This window comes from Symphalangus syndactylus, chromosome 1 (assembly GCF_028878055.3).
Source record: "Symphalangus syndactylus isolate Jambi chromosome 1, NHGRI_mSymSyn1-v2.1_pri, whole genome shotgun sequence".
Classification (NCBI taxonomy): domain Eukaryota; kingdom Metazoa; phylum Chordata; class Mammalia; order Primates; family Hylobatidae; genus Symphalangus; species Symphalangus syndactylus.
Genome location: NC_072423.2, coordinates 124,023,602 through 124,043,240, shown reverse-complemented (window position 1 = coordinate 124,043,240; position 19,639 = coordinate 124,023,602). Strand labels below are relative to the sequence as shown.

The 19,639-nt window shown below is 46.7% G+C and overlaps 1 protein-coding gene across 5 annotated transcripts in view; it reads right to left on the bottom strand.

Annotated features, from left to right (window-relative positions):
* Window positions 1-18,796, bottom strand: part of TRANK1 (tetratricopeptide repeat and ankyrin repeat containing 1) — a 125,183-nt gene extending 106,387 nt beyond the window's left edge. For 3 of the 5 annotated variants that reach the window (XR_010114240.1, XR_008658548.2, XM_055283499.2), the window contains exon 1: window positions 18,499-18,796. Coding sequence is in view for 2 of the 5 variants with exons in the window: in XM_055283499.2 (XP_055139474.2) it covers window positions 18,499-18,521 (23 nt within the window). In the remaining 3 variants the exon portion in view is untranslated. Of the gene's footprint in view, window positions 1-2,370; window positions 2,444-18,344; window positions 18,459-18,498 lie in introns of those variants that run through there. The other 2 variants (XM_063612061.1, XM_063612057.1) reach the window with 2 other exon arrangements.
* Between the last annotated feature and the right edge of the window lie 843 nt (window positions 18,797-19,639).

Here is a 19,639-nt window from a genome sequence, read left to right as displayed (position 1 = left end):
CCTATAATAATGATTATACTAGTTTATTTGCACCTTGTATTGTTCATGAAATATCTTGTTTTGCGTCTTCTAGAATACAACAACTTCAAACCAAAATGTTACTGCAGCAAGGGTATCAGCCAGTAAAAGAACTAATGAATCCCCTTTGGAGCCAGCAGAACAAAATTTTAGGCTGCAAATGCTGTTTCCCTATGGTCCCACAGCGACTCTGCCTAATTTATCTCCCAACCCAGGGATTGAGGCCCATGTAACCTCCTGACCGACTAACAATCCTAGGTAGGGCCAACTCTACATCCCTGGTCAGCAAGAAGGTGAAGGTGAGACCTTCACTCACATGCCAAAGATTTGTCATCGCTGCTCTGTCAGGGGAGGAATATGGAGTCCTAATTACAGAAAAGAAGTCAGGCTGGCGGGACCAAGGGAAAGCAAAAACAGACATCAGATAAGCTATAAGTCTGCCTTTCTTCATGGTCCAGGACACATAGCTCTCCTGCGCAAATAACTTACAATCTTCCTTCGCCCAACTATCACCAGACACCTGCAAGTTAGCTCACTGCAACCTTGGTGTTTTATTGGCACTGCACGTAGCATTCTGCAGCCTAAGAACCATCCTATAAAATCCCCAGCAAAACTTTGTTTCCTGGCAGTCAGCTCCCATTTACCTACTTTCTCTAATAAATCTGCCCTTCTTCTTGGGAAATTCTTTTCTCTGCACGCCACTGGCCCAGTGGTCGCTCACCCCCAACGATATTTGACAGTGCAGATCTAAAATATCTCAATCACTGCAGAAAGTTTTGAGGAGTGCAGTTCCAGATAGAATAATAAGCCAGATGCAGCATCTGAAATATTATTTTTCTACTCAGTGGAAATTTAGCCTTCAATTCTTGTGTGTGAGAGTATGAGGGCTGCTTCCCCAAATTTTGGAGTGCCCCAGGAGTTGGGTATGTCCATGCTGCATCCTATTCCCACCTCAGTGAATCATGCTGTCTTTCTAGCCTGCACAAATCAAGACATAAAGATGAATATCCACAGTCAGGAACTAAATTCTCGTGGAATTACTTCTGTGGCACATTTTGATATAGAATGTGGGGTCACAGGTTGTGGTGAGCAAACCCAGCCCATATCTCTCCAAGCATTCCCTGATTAGTGCCCACAGTGTTACAACTGGAAACTAGTTTCTTGCCCCATAGCTCCCCCATAAATACATTAATTTTCAGTTTCTATCTACTTGTTCCCTTGAAAACTAGAGCAAAGGCCTGCAAAACCAAGGTACGCCCAATAAAACTGCCATTGACCTTGCAAAGCAAAAATGAAGAAAAATTTCTGACATGATTTCATGAAGCAATGTGGTTTTTTGTTTGCAAAGGGAATGGGGAAAAAGTCTTTTTTTCTACGGATCTGATCCCTATTTGACTAGCTGCTGAGAATTTTCAATACAGCCAACTTTAAAGTCCTATTTCCCTTGATATTCATATTAGGACTTCACTCACCACACACTGACTCACTCTTGTTCCTTCACCAACCAGTACTTCAAAAGATGTTTTTCATTAAATTCTTCATTACACATGGAACATTTCACTAAGGGAGAAAAGTAGAAGCAGAACTCCTGGGAAGTTTAATTACACTAATACTGCTTTATGACTTGATGTTTACAAGCTTAAACTAATACATGACTAAAGTAACTTGTATCTGTGTGACCTGAGGAAATAGACACAGATTTTCAAAGAAAAACCAAGGTAATAAGAAGAACGTTAATTTTGAAAAGTATACATGTAATTCTCATAGGAGCATTTTTTAAAAGTTCCTTACAAAATATGAACTAATGTCCTTAAATTTTCAAGACTTATATGGAGAAAAAACAAAACTTTGCTTAAAAAAAAAGTATTTTTAAAATACTAACATGTTTCTGGTTTGGGCAAATTCACTATTATAAAATGTCAAGTCCTCCCATGTTAATGAATTAATGTATATTTTCAGCAAAATTTCAATTTATAAAAAATAAAATATTTAAAGAAATTAATGAAGCAGCTGTCAAGATTATCTAAAAGAATACATAAGCCAGAATTGCAAAGATATTTTTAATAAAAAGAGAAGTATCAAGAGGGAATCTTCTTCCAGGTGAGGCTTAAAGTATAATAGTAAATCAAATAAAACAAATAAAGAGTAGAAGAGGGAATCTTCTCTAACATTTTAAAATATGTATTTATAAAATATTAATTTTTTTTTTTTTTTGAGATGGAGTCTTACTCCGTTGCCCAGGCTGAAGTGCAGTGGCAAGACCTTGGCTCACTGCAACCTCTGCCTCCTGGGCTCAAGCAATTCTGCCTCAGCCTCCTGAGTAGCTGGGATTACAGGCACGCACTGACACACCTGGCTAGTCTCACCATGTTGGCCAGGCTGGTTTCAAACTCCTGATCTCAAGCGATCCACTCGCCTGGCCTTCCAAAGTGCTGAGATTACAGGAGTGAGTGACCGCCACCGGGCCTATAAAACATTAAATTGTTAAAGTCGGGTATTAACATGAAAGTAAGCACACCAATGGAACAAAGTAGAATATCCAGCAATAAATATATATAGTATAAAAAGCAGAAACACATTCCACATGTGCTAAAAGTGGCTTTTTAAGTAAATTGAAAAAGAGTGAATCATTTGGTACAACTCGCTAAACATCTGGAAAATAAGTTAAATTCCTACTTCACCCCGTGTGGTAGGCCAAGTAATGAATTCCCCCAAAGATATCCAGATTCTTTTTTTTTTTTTTTTTTTTTTTTTTTTTTTTTTTTTTTTTTGAGATGGAGTCTCGCTCTGTCGCCCAGGCTGGAGTGCAGTGGCTTGATCTCGGCTCACTGCAAGCTCCGCCTCCCGGGTTCACGCCATTCTCCTGCCTCAGCCTCTCCGAGTAGCTGGGACTACAGGCGCCCGCCACCACGCCCGGCTAATTTTTTTGTATTTTTAGTAGAGACGGGGTTTCACCGTGGTCTCGATCTCCTGACCTCGTGATCCGCCCGCCTCGGCCTCCCAAAGTGCTGGGATTACAAGCGTGAGCCACCGCGCCCGGCCGATATCCAGATTCTTATCCCCAGAAACTATGAATATATTATATTACATGGTAAAAGGAACTTTACCGATATAATTATGATTACAGACCATAAGCTAGGGATACTATCCCTGGATTGTCAGGGTGAGCCCAATCTAATGACAAGAACTCTTTGACTGTGGCTCTGTGGCCAGAGTCAGACAGGCTCATGGAAAGACGAGAGCAAGGGAGACGCAGCAGGTTGTTGCTGTTGTTGTTGTTGTTGTTGTTGTTGTTTTGAGACGGAGTTTCACTCTTGTGGCCCAGGCTGGGGTGCAATGGCACAATCTCAGCTCACTACAACCTCAGCCTCCCAAGAAGCTGGCATTACAGGCATGCGCCACCATGCCCGGCTAACTTTTTCTTGTATTTAGTAAAGACGAGGTTTCACCATGGTCAGGCTGGTCTCAAACTCCTGACCTCAGGTGATCCACCTGCCTCGGCCTCCCAAAGTGCTGGGATTATAGGCATGAACCACTTTGCCCAGCTGAGATGCAGCAGATTTGAAGCATGAAAAGGAGTGGGCCCATCACTGCAGGCCTTGAAGGCGGAGGGGGGAAGAGTGATGAGGAATGTGGGTCACCTTAAGGAACAGAGGCTCCCAGCTGACAGTAAGAAAATGGGAACCCGAGTCTTACAGCAACCAGGAACTGGATCCTGCCAACAACATGAGTGAGTCTGGAAGCAGGGGGTCTTTGCAGACTTTCCCGGTAGGAACTCAGTCAGCCAACATCTTGATTTTGGCCATGTGAAACCAGCCAAGCTAGCCCACACTTCTAACCTATGGACTGTGAGATAATAAATTCATGTTGTTTTAAGCCACTAAGTTTGTGGTCATTCATTATGGCAGCAATAGGAAACTAATACACATCATATACCAAAATTAGTTCCAAATGAATAAAAAAAGTCAGTGTGAAAATGATACCACAGCAATAAAAGGAACAAATTGCTGATAAAAACAGCAACATGAAGAATCTCAAGAAGTTTATGTAGAGCAAAAGAAGCCAGACAAAAGAACATAAACTGTGTGATTCCATTTGGATGACATTCTATAACAGGCAAATCTAAGAAATCAGAACAGTGATAGCCAAAAAAAGAGGGGGGGACTGACTGGAAAGAGGTATCAGTGAACTTTCTGGAAGAATGGAAATGTGTATTTTGACATTGTGGTGGTGGCCACACAGGTGTATATGTTTGTTAAAACTCATTGAACAGTAACTTAAAATCTGTGCCGTTTATTACATGCAAATATCTCATTTTTTAAAAAGCACTGAGAAAAAGAAAAGCACTAAGAGAAAACATAGGTACAGATTTTAGATAATCTTCAACCACTCTAGGAAGACATTCTGCAATACCTAACAAAGTGACACATGCATATGGCCTTTGATGCAGCAACTGACTCTACTTCTCGGAATGGATCTTACAGAATGACTGCATACATTGGAAATGGCAAATGTGTAAGATTATTCACTATTATGTTGCTTGTAATAATAAAAGACTGGGACCAACCTTAATACCCATCAACAGGGGACTGATTCAATAAATTAAAATGCAGCCCCCCCCAAAAAACAAAGTATTAATCAAGCATTTAAAAAAAAAAAGAATGAAGACGGTTCTGTATATTGATCTAGGATAACCTCCAAAATATATCTGAAAAAGCAAATGCAGAACAGTGTGTATATTACATTCCCTTTTGTACAGAAAGTAAGAGAGGGGCTGAATAAGGATATATATTAATATTTGCAACCACGTGCAGTGGCTCATGCCTGTAATCCCAGCACTCTGGGGAACCAAGGTGGGTGGATCACTTGAGCCCAGGAGTTCCAGACCAGCCTGGGCAACGCAGTGAGACCTCATCTCTACAAAAAATGCAAAAATTAGCTGGGCATGGTGGCACACACCTATAGTCCCAACCACTCAAGAGGCTGAGGCAGAAGGATCACTTGAGCCCAGGTCAAGGCTGCAGTTAGCCATGATCACACCACTGCACTACAGGCTGGACAACACAGCAAGACCCTGTCCCAAAAAGAAAAGAAAAGAAAGAAAGAGAGAAAGAGAGAAAGAAAAGAAGAAAGAAAAAGAAAGAAAGAAAGAGAAAGAAAGAAAAAAAGAAAGAAAGAAAGAAAGAGAGAGAAAGAGAAAGAAAGAAAAAGAAGAAAGAAAGAAAGAAAGAAAGAAAGAAAGAAAGAAAGAAAGAAAGAAAGAAAGAAAGGAAGAATATATATTTGCATTTGCTTATTATGCATAAAGAAATTCTGGGCCAGGTGTGGTGGCTCACACTTGTAATCCCAGCACTCTGGGAGGCCAAGGTGGGAGGATCACTTAAGCCTAGGAGTTTGAGGTTACAGTGAGCTATGATCGCACCGCTGCACTGCAGCCTAGGTGACAGAGCAAGAAAATCCGTCTCTTAAAAAAAAATCTGGAAGGATCCACTAGAAATAAAATTATTTACCCTTATTGGAAGGGTGGGGCAGAGAACACAGGAGAGAGACTTTTTTCATAACCTTTTTATATATTGTTAGATTCTTGAATTACATAAATTCAGAAGAGCTTTAGTGCAGTTTTATGTAATCTTCACATTTGAGGTCATTCTAATGATACCAAGAGCAGAAATCATGAAGAAAGTAACAGACATGAATCCATGAAAATTACAAACTCCTATATATCAAAAGGCACTGAAAATACTTTAAATCAACATGGTTATGAGTAGAGATTCACTCACATACTGCCATGGCAGGATAAAGCAGTACAGCATCTGTCTGTAGAAATGTTAAATGCACAGCTGAGTGCAGTGGCTCAGGCCTGTAATCCCAGCACCTTGGGAGACGGAGGTGGGTGGATCACTTGAGATCAGGAGTTTGAGACCAGCCTGGCCAACGTGGTGAAACCCCGTCTCTACTAAAAATGCAAAACTAGCCAGGTGTGGTGCCTGTAATCCCAGCTACTCAGGAGCCTAAGGCAGGAGAATTGCTTGAACCTGGGAGGTGGAGGTTGCAGTGAGCCGAGATCACACCACTGCACTCCAGCCTGGGCAACAGAGTGAAACTCCATCTCAAACAAACAAACACACACACACAAAAACTATGAATTAGAGCTATCAGAGTGTCAAAATATGCAATTAAACTGAATAAAGCAAACTGGAGAGCAATTTGGAGAGCAACTTAAAGAATGAGTTGAAGAGCTTAAGGATGTATGTGTGTACGTACATTTCATCTATAGAGAGATTTCTGACTTAACAAACTAATAAGAGCAGTGATCTTTGGGGAGCAGATCTGGGAATGGGAAGAATGCTACTGAACTATGAGAGAGTACATTTTTCTGTTGTTTTAGGTCATCTAATTTGTGGTAATTTGTTATTGCAGCCCTAAGAAACTAATACACCACCACTCTGAATATATTCACAGAATCATATAAATAGAAAAAATGCAATAAAGTGTGGGATATGATGAGGTTTCTCTTCAAATAGCCTGATCAATCCTTTATTCTTTAATTCATAGTACCCCCCAAACCCCTTTTTCTCTTTTTTTCTTCCTTTCTGTCTTTGTTACATGCCCAGACATGCCACAGTACCAGGCGTTATCATTACTAGCTCACATTCCTTTCCTTATTTGGAAAGAAGACTAGCTCTCTAGCTCATTGCAGACACCCCTTCCCCTTTCCCCTCTCTCCCTTACGTGCCCACCTTATCTTAAAAAAGTTCAAATGTTTAGCCAACCGGGATTAGTTTAGAACTTACGGCCCGAACCCAGCCAATGGGGAAAGGTTACAGGGGCAAGACTTGCGTCAGGAATAAAGGCTCTCATGCCCCTTTGTTCAGGTGTGTTGTCATGGCGACTGGCCAAGGAGGCACCCCTCTGCGCAAAGTAAAATTGCTTTGCTAAGAATCCTCTGTTTAAGTGCTCAATCTCCTTAGGATTTTGAATGTTATTCCCAAGAAAAGTGAGATTGTTGGACTACAATTTCTAGAGCAAGGAACCCAAGGCTCAGAGATTAAGGGGCCTTGAGCCAGGCCACACAGCAATGAGCACCAGAGGTGAAACCCAGGCTTATCTCCTAGCATCCACCCCAGCACCCTGGTCCACGCTGTCACCTGCCATTTCTGGGTGGGCAGGAAAGACAGGCCTAGATCCCAGGGCTTGCCTCTGGTTCATGATATTTCAGGTTAATGGCATATGGGCCATGGTGATCCCTGCATGTTATTTGAGTGTAATCCCTGCAACATTTACAGAACCTTTGCTTTGTTTACCCAGTAAGGAGAAACTATTTGGTAAAAACATAGCCCTAGTATTTGTCTATTTTTCAAAGGGGTTCCCTGAAATTACTAATCAATTAAGCAGCTACAGCTGAGAAAGTCTGTGGGACTCAAGACCTTGCCCCACTTCCCAAGCTAAGATAGGCTGTGAGGATGAGGGGTGGGACAGGTCAGCACTGTGATGTCTGGAAATGGCCCCAACTCTTTCCACTGTGATTGCTCCTTTAGGAAACAGGGCACTTGCTCAGGGGCCCTAAGAAACCCTTTTCAGCTGGAGGGCAGTGTCACCATGGTAGGCATGCTCTAGATGGCTGCTTGGCTCACTGCAAAGGCCTTCCAGGGGAGAGCCAAGGTACACAGAGGCAGGCCAAGGCCTTGTGTGTGCTCCATGGGCCAGACCTGCCAGGACAAGGCCCTTTCCTGGGAGTTTCTTTACTAGAACTTTGGGAAGAGTCCCCTTGTGTTGGAAGCTGAGATGGGAGGCTCCAGAGGGTTGCAGCCTTACTTCCTACCCTGAGAAGAAGCCAACTTCTGGGGTAAAAGAATATAATGCCTGTGCCCAGAGAGAAGAAAGGCAGAAAGCGGGGCTCCTACAGCTCCCAAATTCCACATTCCATTGCCCTGAGGCCCAGCTGCTGCCTACCCCTTCCTTGCTTACTAAGCACCCTTCAAGAACTTTCCTCCTTCTGTCTAAATCATTTGAGTTGTTTTTTCTCTCATTCATTAAAAAGGAGGGAAGCAAGGAAAAATGACCTGCCTGTTTCATTCTTCTCTACAGCTGCATATTAGACAAGGGTCTATAATACCAGGGGTGTCCTACCCTCGCTCCACCCTGGGTATCTCTGGTCACAGTATTCCTTCCTGCAGTACCTGACAAGGCCTCAGAATCCTTTGTGAAACATTCATTCCAGGTGGCCACAAGTTCACGCCCCAGATGAATCCTATGTGCCATTCCCAGTTTACATGACAACAAAGACTTGGGCCAAAAATCAACTTGTGCATTTAAGCACAAGCATCCAGAATGTCCTAACTAGAAAACGACAAGCCAAAGACACACAGTCACCTGTTCTCGAGCTCATTCCCAGCTTGCCTCCCTTAGGAGGCATGCAGGCCCCAGAATAGCTATCCCTGAATTGGATTCACACACACCCTCCACAGGTGTCTTCTTTGCCAGGCTGGATTACTACAAAATTGGCCTTTTCATTGCTCTCCCTGGCCCACCCTCACCCAGCTCCAGCGTGGCCTCTTCACCACAATCTGTAAGACAGTCCCCAAGACCATCACATCATGTGCTATGTGTCCAGGTTAAAAAAGACCCCAAGATCACCCAGGCCCCCAACCCCATCTGCCTCCCAGCACAATTTCCATGAACATCAGCTCTTCCCCAAGGGACTTGCAGATTCTCTGGGCCCTTCTCCCTCCCTCCACTTTAACCCCCTCCAAACCTCATGGTCTCCCTGCATGCCCACCCTGGGAGGGTGAGGGGCCACAGTCACTGCTGCTGTTCTTAACGCACCTCTATAAGGTTCTGTGTGTAGTTTTTATACCACTTAATCCCCTGAATTTATGATTTACTCGTTCTTTTGCCATATATTTCCCACCCTGCCTCTATGTTTGGGGCACTGTGCTGGTCTCAACAGCTCTCTGCCAGACACTAATTTGTTTTACTGCTTTCCCTAGAAGCCTGAATTCTTTTTTTTTTTTTTTTTTTGAGATGGAGTTTTGCTCTCCTTGCCCAGGCTGGAATGCAATGGCGCAATCTCAACTCACTGTAACCTCTGTCTCCCGGGTTCAAGTGATTCTCCTGTCTCAGCCTCCCGAGTAGCTGGGATTACAGGCACATGTCACCACACTCAGCTAATTTTTGTATTTTTAGTAGAGACATGGTTTCATATTGGTCAGGCTGGTCTCGAACTCCTGACCTGAGGTGATCCGCCCATCTCGGCTTCCCAAAGGCCTGGGATTACAGGCGTGAGCCACCGCACACGGCCAAAGCCTTAATTCTTAAGACAAAAACTAAGTCTTAGTAAGTCTTACTATTTCTGCAACCCAAGGGCTCGGCATTTGTTGCATGAATAAATGATTCTCTGGCCACTTCTTACTTATCAGAGGCAGATGACTAAGCTGGAGGACTAGAAAAGGAATAAAAGTTTGGGGGATTTAATTCAAACTAGATTATTTCACTGGTGGTACTGGATTTCCGGCCATTTCCTGTAAAGCCAGGTGGTATTGCTACTTGGGGAAAACAAAGGAAAAAGATGTGTACAAATTAATAAGCACCTGTTGAGAATCTAATGGTCAGCAAACAAGGTAACATATCCCCATGAGCAATTCTAGTCCTGGAGATTCGGAAATGCTAAAAGCAAAGAACAATCCTGGAGGATCAGTAGTTCCTAGCTTTTTGGAACTGGAGAACAGTAACATTTGCACACACAAAAAAAGAAAAGGGATAGGTGTGGTGGCCCACGCCTGTAATCCCAGCACTTCGGGAGGCCAAAGTGGGAGGATGGCTTGAGGCCAGGAATTCAATACCAGCCTGGGCAACATAGCAAGATCACATCTCTACAAAAAAATTAAAAGTTAGCCAGGCATGGTGGTGTATGCCTGTAGTCCCAGCTACTCAAGAGGCTGAGGTGAGAGGATCATTTGAGACGGAAGAGGTCAAGGCTGCAGTGAGCTGTGATCGCACCACTGCACTCCAGCCTGGGTGACAGAGTGAGACCCTGTCACAAAAAAAAGAAAAAAAACAAAAGGAAATTGAAGGGAATCTAAGATAGGGTTGCCAACACTTAATTTTGCCAAAAAAGAACTTTTTTAAAAAGTACCAACTACTGCCCCAACAATTTCACAAAAGGAGGAACATTTTAACTCCAAAGAAAAGGATGAAGAGTGTAAACTCAGACTAAAAACAGCCTTTCTCGAGGAAGGATGAGCTGAGAGCCTCGCCCCACGTTTTAGTCATGGACAGTGTGCAGATGAGATGGGCCTTGAAAGACAGATGATGATTCCAACTCCCTAAAACCAAGCCAGGAAAATGCTCAAGAAATACTGCTAAAGGGCAGACAGGCCGGCATGATGGCTCACGCCTGTAATCCCAGCACTTTGGGAGACTGAGGCGGGTGGATCACCTGAGGTCAGAAGTTCAAGACCGCCTGGCCAACATGATGAAATCCTGTCTCTACTAAAAACACAAAAATTAGCCAGGCATGGTGGCACATGTCTGTAATCACAGCTACTCTGTAGGCTGAGGCAGAATTGCTTGAGCCTGGGAGGTGGAGGCTGCAGTGAGCCAAGATCATGCCAGTGCACTCCAGCCTGGGCGGCAGAGCTAGGTTCCGTCTCAAAAAATATATAAATAAATAAACGACAAAGACAGATCAATTTCAACTTCTGGGTCTGAAGTGGAGTCTCAGTCATTCAACCTCCAAAGAGGAGACCCTAAGGCATCCCTCCCTTTGTGTAGCTAGTGGTAGACAGACACATGATTTCTCCTCAGTGTGCCACAGGCTATTGTTTTTCAAGATCATTATTTGGATGAATAGTTCAAGGCAGCTGCATGATAACAAGTAAAATGTATTCAGCACTTACTATGTGCCCAGCCCTGTCCTAAACCCATCTCAAGCATCTTCTCACTGAATGTCTTTAAGAATGCCAGGAGGTACAAATATCCCAATTTCACAGACCAGGAAACAGATTTACACAAAATGAAGGGACTTCTCCAAGCAAGGAACAAACTTATGTCTGATATAAAAATCTGTGTTAACAACCCATAGGACAGAAGAGGTGTACAAAGAGTAAAGCTTATTGGGAAAATCAGAAAAGAGGCCTTTAAAATTAAAATCAAATTCCTGCAAAAGCCAGCCCAAAGAATAACCAATAAGTTAGCATTCCACACTGTCTCAAGACAAATGATTTAGTTAAGCATCAGCCAACCACAGATTACTCATAAATCTTGACTCAGGTATCTGTGCTAGGCCCAGGCTGCCCAATAACTGCCATTTTTCCTTCATGGCTCCCATTGTTTATGCAGTGTCCCAGGAGCTATGAAGTTGGGAGCAGCCCAGAAATGGGAGTACACCAGGCACTCCAGTGACAGCCACTAAACAAAGATGTTTTCTAATCAAAGGAGAACTTGGGCTTTGCTAATAGCAGCCCAGGCATCTCCCCACCCAGAACCTTCTCCAAGCCTCTATGTAGCATTTAAATGCTAACTAATGCCCTTCATTCCACCTCCCAACCACAAGACCACAGCAATTTGCTTCCTCCTCAATCTGAGGGGCAAGTCAAACCCAGCAGAGAGGTGAAAACACCGTTCACTGCTGCATGGGGAGGGTCTGGAAGTGTCCAGGAACTCCCCATAGACAAAACAATCTCCCATGGACAAGGACATCTGAAGGGTGGCCCCTTAACAGCTCTGGGAGAATCAGAGTTCTAGCCTCTGGTTTTTTTGTTTGTTTGTTTGTTTTTGTTTTTTGAGAGGGAGTCTCTCTCTGTCACCCAGGCTGGAGTGCAGTGGCGTGGTCTTAGCTCACTGCAACCTTCGCCTCCTGGGTTCAAGCGATTCTTCAGCCTCAGCCTCCTGAGTAGCTGGGATTATAGGCGCCCGCCACCACGCCCAGCTAATTTTTGTATTTTTAGTAGAGACAGGGTTTCACCATGTTGGCCAGGCTGGTCTCAAACTCCTGACCTTGTGATCCGCCCACCTCAGCCTCCCAAAGTGCTGGGATTACAGGCGTGAGCCACCAGGCCCAGCCATTCTAGCCTCTGTTCTAACACTAGTTCATAGTTTCCTGATACATACATAGAGATTTGAACTTTACCTTGAAAAAACTGTGGACTTTGGCCAGGCTGAAAGATGTATTTATCCACACTCCCAGCCTCCAGAGTCAAAACTTCTAAATAAAACACAGAGCTGGCCGGGTGTGATAACTCACACCTGTAATCCCAGCACTTTGGGAGGCCTAGGCAAGCAGATCAGCTGAGGTCAGGAGTCCAAGACGAGCCTGGCCAACATGGTGAAACCCTATCTCTACTAAAAATACAAAAATTAGCCAGGCACGGTGGCTTACCCCTGTAATCCCAGCACTTTGGGAGGCCGAGGTGGGCGGATTGCCTAAGCTCAGGAGTTCAAGACCAGCCTGGGAAACATGGTGAAACCTGATCTCTACCAAAATACAAAAAAATTAGCGGAGCGTGGTGGCGCATGCCTATAGTCCCAGCTACTCAGGAGGCTGAGGCAGGAGAATCACTTGAGCCCAGGAGGCAGAGGCTGCAGTGAGCCTAGATCATGCCACTGTACTCCAGCCTGGGCGACAGAGCGAGACTCCATCTCAAAAAAAAAAAAAAAAATACAAAAATACAAAAATTAGTCGGGTGTTGTGGCACATGCTGGTAATTGCAGCTACTTGAGAGTCTGAGGCAGGAGAAATGCTGGAACCCAGGAGGCGGAGGATGCAGTGAGCTGAGATCACACCACTGCACTCCAGCGTGGGCAGCAGAGCGAAACCCTGACTCAAAAATAAATAAATAAATACATAAATAAAAAACACAGAGCTGTGTATATACACAGGCACACAAACACATTTTCCATGGCCTCTAATCTCATGTAGAATAAAGCCCAAATAGTTCAGATTCCCATTCTAACACACACACATACACACACACACACACACACACACGCCTCTACTTACCTTTCTAGTATTCTCTAACACTATGTGCCCGCCATGTTTTAGCCACATGACCCCAAATTCATGTGGCTCCCTCCCATTCACATGACTTTGCACAGCAGTGTTAACAGGGCTGGGACTAGTCCCAGAAGGAAGATGTAAGGATATGAGTGTTTTCCTCATAGAAGAGAAAATCCAGAAATCTGGGATCAAGTCCCACTGTTCTCTCTTCCAGGCCTGGTGTCAGGTGGTAAATTCACTTAATTTCTAGGCCTCAGTTTCCTTACTGGAAAACAAGGACAGTATCCCATACATGACTGGACTCCTTGTTTCCTCACACAGTCAACAAATATTGATTGGTGCCTACTGTGTGCCAGGTACTCTGCTAGATGCTTGAGCTATGTGAAACAGCAACAATAACAAAAAACACTGCTGCCCCTTCATGAAGCTCACATTCCAGTACAGGTACATCTGTAAAATGGTACTTGCTCAAAATACTTATGTGGGAATTAAATACAATAATATATGAAACACAATTAACACAGAGCCTGGCACACGGTAAACTATTATTATTATGTTGATGTTTAGGGTCCAAGCCCTTTTGTTCACTTTTTTTTTTCTTTTGAGACGGAGTCACGCTCTGCAGCCCAGCCTTGAGTGCAGTGGTGCGATCTCGGCTCACTGCAACCTCCACCTCCTGGGTTCAAGCGATTCTCCTGCCTCAGCCTCCCGAGTAGCTAGGACTACAGGTGTGCACCACCATGCCTGGCTAATTTTTTTATTTTTTAATGGAGACAGGGTTTCACCATGTTGGCCAGGCTGGTCGAACTACAGACCTCAGGTGATCCAGCCGCCTCAGCCTCCCAAAGTGCTGGGATTACAGGCATGACCCACCGCGCCTGGCCCACCGTTATTCTTAGTAAGAAGCTGCTCCTTGGCCGGGCACGGTGGCTCAAGCCTGTAATCCCAGCACTTTGGGAGGCCGAGGCGGGTGGATCACGAGGTCAGGAGATCGAGACCATCCTGGCTAACACGGTGAAACCCCGTCTCTACTAAAACAGTACAAAAAAATTAGCCGGGCGTGGTGGCAGGCGCCTGTAGTCCTAGCTACTCAGGAGGCTGAGGCAGGAGAATGGCATGAACCTGGGAAGCAGAGCTGGCAGTGAGCCGAGATCGCACTACTGCACTCCAGCCTGGGCGACAGAGTGAGACTCCATTTCAAAAAAAAAAAAAAAGCTGCTCCTTTAACCTGGAATGTCCCTCTCTCCCACCTGGCAACCCTAATCTGCCTGCTAGAAGTGCTCTCCACCTGTTTAGGTACAGCTCAAAACTGACCTCCCATACTTCTACTGGGAAGGATTCAGGAGCTGAGAAGTCTCTTAGAGTGCTTGCCTGCACCTCCACTAATCCTTTCCCAGAGGTCTACATGACATTAACTCCGTTCACAATTAGCAGAGCCTATGTCTTACATATTTACATCCTCCATAGCCCAATACGGACCTTTGGATATATCTGAGAAGCAGAACTGACTTGAAAAACAAAAAGCAAGAAGGGGTGAGAAAAGGCAAGAAGAAAGACCATATTAGAGAAACAGTCTGGGGGCCAGATTATAGATGGCCTTAGTACCTGGCCAATGAGTTCAGGCCGATGAGTCCCTAGAAGTCATCAATGATTGAGCCTCCAGGTAGAGTGGACCCTCATGGGCAGAAGATGAGCTAGTCTAAGGGTGAGCAAAAATGATTGCCCTGGTGGCCACAGCTGAACATGAAGGATGAGCCCATCCAAGGTCAAGGCTGCTGTCTGAGCATTCTTGCCCCAGTGAATGAAGATCACCCAATATAGTGCTATAATTCTCTATATTTTGTGTGTTGTGCACTACTGGCCTGGTTTCCTCCAAAATCCATCACTGATTTTTAGGACTGGGAACACTGCCCTCTTTCCAAGTGCTAGGAGGACCCAGTGCTTAAAAAATAAAAACATCCCAATCAAAATGTTGCTGGAACTTTAAAGACAGATATAGCTAAACCCAGAGTTGGCTTGGCTCCAAAAGACACTCAGGGAGTCCCACCAGCCACCAGGCTCACGGGAGCTCAGACAAGCATGCTATGGTGAGCACAGGGTAGGCACCGACACTGAGGCTCAACATCTAAGCAAAAGATGGAATTGATTCAGGTAAACCGAGTCCAGGTATCTTAGGCAAAGGTCATTCACATTTCCAGATTTTCAGCAAAAACAAACAAGGCAATACTTATGCAATTTTAGACCAAGAAAAATGTCTGCTCTGGCAGAATGAACCTCGCTAACCCAAGGAGTGACCAAAGGAGTAATCACTCTTGGCTGGGCACTGTGACATTTTTGTGTTCCAAAGATGCCAGTTTATCTGGCTCAATACTTTCTTTTTTAAAGCTTAAACTTAACCATTCTCCCCATCGCTGTAACAGGCCCGACTATCAGTCTTTGCTGTAACTGTTACAGTGTCATCTTTCCTGCCCCAAATCTTTCTTTCCTGTAAAGATTTCTTACAAGGGTGCTTTTGGCCTTGGGAACCTCAGGCGGCACTCCAAGGAAATTTGTTTTAACAGCAATGAGCCTGCGGTCAACTCTGAGGGCAAGGCACTGGCATGTCACCCCACCTCCCCATCTGGAAAGGCAGTGGAGGGTTCATTCCTTAAGGTCAAGAAAACCACCACCACATACTTGATAATGGCCAGAGAGGCCCACACCTCAACCTCCACTTCAGTTCTTAAAATCTTCCCCTTCAGATCACTTTACCTTCCCCAAACAGGAGGTCTGCAGGCTCTACTTGGCTGCTAAAATAATCTTCATCCCCAAAAGCAAAGATAAAATAATGAGGGCATATACTATAGAAATGGGTCTTTGGTAGTAACTTCAGGAAAACAGAAGCAACCAGCAAATAGAAGTTTAATATTTCCACAAGGCCAGTCTCTATTTGGTTCCTGACAGCCATGGACTGGGAAGTCAAGAGATAAATTGTCTAATCCCAGATCTAACACTGACTTGTTGGTAATGACTAACAAGTGATGGTCTTTCTGGGCCTTAGTTTCTTCATCTATAAAATGATCATGGTCCAGCTCTTGATTGCAGCTGTGAAATTCTGAGACAAGAGCCAAAGAATCCTTTTAGAAAACTATGAATCCAAGTTTGCAGTAGGGTTGCAGCATCTTCCTTTCTTCTTCCTCAAAAAAAAAAAAAAAAAAAGAACAGGAGCTATTATGCCCCTACCTCCCTAGCATTTACACCAGGCCCCACTGGGATCCATGCAGGAGGCCAGCTCTGTGTGGACACATAGCCAGAACCAAAGTAACCAGAAGCATCTGCGGTCTGTCTTTATAGATGGTACTGACTTAAACCACACAGCCATGTCCTATAGTATTCTAATTACTCAAGTATGAATTTCAGTCTACTTCATCTCTCCTACACCAAGTCCTCACTTCCAAAGTCAGTTCCCCAGTGAAATGCTGACAGTCTCCTCATACTCTGGGAGAGTCGCGGAAACAGAACCTGCAGTTGCCCCATAAAGCTGGTCAGTCGGTCATAAAGTGAAGTTAACAATTTACGACCCGCTTTTAAAAAAAAAAAAAAAAAAAACATAGAATGGGCCAGCGTGGTGGCTCTGGCGTGTAATCCCAGTACTCTGGGAGGCGGAAGCAGGTGGATCACTTGAGATCAGGAGTTTGAGACCAGCCTGGCCAACATAGCAAAACCCCGTCTCCACTAAAAATACAAAAATTAGGCAGGCGCGCACCCCACTCCCGGCCCCCGTAATCCCAGCTATTTCGGAGGCTGCAGCAGGAGAATCGCTTGAACCCAGGAGGGGGAGGCTGCAGTGAGCCGAGATCGCCTCACTGCACTCCAGCCCGGGTGACAGAGCGAGAATCCCTCTGGTGGGGGGTGGGGGGAGGGAAGAGAATGGAAAATATCATTGTGCCTCACCCTGTGGAAAGAATAACTATACCATGAAGCTCTTGCTGCAATTTTACATGTGTATGTGTGTGTGTGTGTGTGTATATGTATATATAATATTACACACATATTATGTATATATACATTATATACATATAGGTGGGTGGGTGTGGGTCTTGATCGAAAAAAGACTTAGAAACCCATACATAGGCCAGTAGCAGTGGGATGCGACTCTGGGAGTGAATGCCACGCACACCTATCCCACCTCTACCCACCCCCCCACCCCCCGCAGAGGATGCAAAAGCCAACAAAGAGCATATGAACTCAAGCACCTATCCTGCAATCCTACAAAACAGACCTGCCTGGAAAACAGTTGAAACAAACTCCTGACCACCGCCCCGCCCTCCAACACACACAAGGTAGTACTTTTTTTTTTTTTTTTTCTGTAAAGGACCAAACAGGATGCCATCCGGATAACAGCCTTATATCAAAAAGGATCCTGGAACCCAAAACGCTCAGCACGAGGGAGCAGGAGAGCATACCTACGCTGGGAACACATGGCTTTTCTCCCAGCTATTCCTTCCCGCATAAGGACTAATTGAGCCAGCAGCAACTGGGCTGGAGCAGATCGGGGGACTAGAGACCTCAGAGCCCCATTCTCTTTCTGCTTCTTAAAATTTTTTTTCTTTTATTTTCCAAATTGCACACTTCCATGAAAATTTTCCTAGGAAGCACCAAAGCTTTCAACTGCCCAGAAACACCCCGATCTGGGAGAAAAGGTGGCTCGCGCTGCACGCCAAAGATGGGCTCTATCTCAGCCGGGTTGCAAGTGCACAGGGCTCCCCGCGGGACGGAGACAGGGAGTTGGGAGGAAACGCAGCGCGCCTCCCAGGCAACAGACTCCGAGCTCCTGTTCGGAAACGCTCCGAGGCAGAAGCAAGGGCTTCTAAGGGCTCCGCTTCCCAGCCTTGGGTCCCTACTACTACCTTGCCCCTAGACTCGGTGAGCCCAGGCTGATGGACCGTGCAGCCCAGTTTGAGCCAGCCCAGCAGCCCTCAATCGGGCGGGCAGGGAAGAAGGCCTCCTACTGCCGGGAAGAGGCCAGCGCGCTCCAAGTTCCCCGCAAATTCCGCCCTTCCCGCCTGGCACGGTTCCCTTGCACCGCTGTGCTCCGCTCCCGGGCGCCTGCCAGACAAGAGTGCTTTCCCCGGGGGCGCGATCGCTGGTCAGAAACGTGTCTGCAGCCCCCGGGAACCCCCGAGGATGCGGAGTGGGCCCGAGAGCTGCGGCTTCCATGCCGGGATGGAAGCTAGGCAGGCCGCGCGCCGCCGCAGTCCTGTCGCAGCGCGTGCCCTGGTCCCTCCGGACCGGAAAGGCCGGAGCCGTCCCCCGCGACCGACCCCGCGCGACTGTCTCGGGTCTGCACCTAGATGGCTGTGGGCCCCAAAGGGATGGCCCGGCGGGCCTGTTCGGCCGCTACCTCAGGGTCGCCAGTCCCCGCGCGCGGCCGCCTCCTGCCAGGAAGGGTGGCGGGCCCGGAAAGCCAGAGATGCCCCCGTGCTTCCCGCGCCGCTACGCACCTAGCTGCCCGCGGGTCCCACATGGCTGCGGCCGGAGGGTCCGCACCAGAACCGCCGCCGCCTCGGGAAGCGCTTCCCTGTGGGCAGGGCGCGGCGGGCAGTGCGGAAGCCCGAAAGCTACCGGAGCCCGGGGCAGGGGCGGCGCGATGCAGACGCGGCGCGCGGGGTCCCCCAGCTCCCTGCGGCTCGGCTACCCAGCCGCGATCAGAGGGGGCGGGGGGCGCAGGAACCCCGGCGTCCGGGCGGTGTGCAGTAGCAGACCTATTCCAAGTTTCCACGTAGTTGCGAGAGCCCAAAAACTGTCACGTGCACGTCGCTGCTGAGTGGGAGGGGGTGTTTGTCAGCGCATTCAAAAGGGGCGTTTCGGTGTCTCCCATCATGCAAGCGAGTGCTCCAATGGTATGGCTCTCGGCCGCCTTTGAAAAACGAGTGCTTCGAACACTTTACCAGGAGGGACTAGGCACACAACCACCTCCGACACTCCTCGGGCATGCGAGAATTTGGCTTTCCTTAGTGGGGCCCATCGCTGTTGTCCGGGAGGTAAAGAAAGTGATCGGCCAACGGCCTCGGCGTGGCTTTTCTCCTTCCCTCGTTCCTCCCTCCAACAAAGGACGTAAGGAGAACGAGCCCCCTAGCTCCTACAGAGGAGGAGCTCAGGAGTCGGGCGAATATCAAGTACTTACTGTGTGCTCGCCCCTCCACTCTGGGGAGGCTGAGGGTCCGGGAGTGAAGGAGGCAGCGAGACCGCGGGCTGCTCCACGCACACCGTCGTGTCCATGGAGAGTAAGTGCGCACAGGCCTGAACGGGCAGGCAACCAAATGAGGATCTTGCCTCGTCCTTCCACCTCCCCAGTGATGATCGACAGAGTAGTGGGTCGGAGAGGACCACCTCAGGCTGCTACCTCCCCAGCGGTTCTCGGCCTAGGGAGCCCGTTTGGTCTTCACAGCTTCTCTGGGCCTGGGAGTACTTTCCTACACGCCAGAGAATCCACCCAATCAGAGAGCTAAGCCGGCCGCCCTCCCCTGGGGCAAGGTTCGGCCTACACTGCATCCCGGTGGTTCGCCCATCCTTCTGGGGGAACACCACACCAGGCTGCCTGGTGGCAGGGAGGACACCACCAGAGCTTTAGCGAGGGGGACC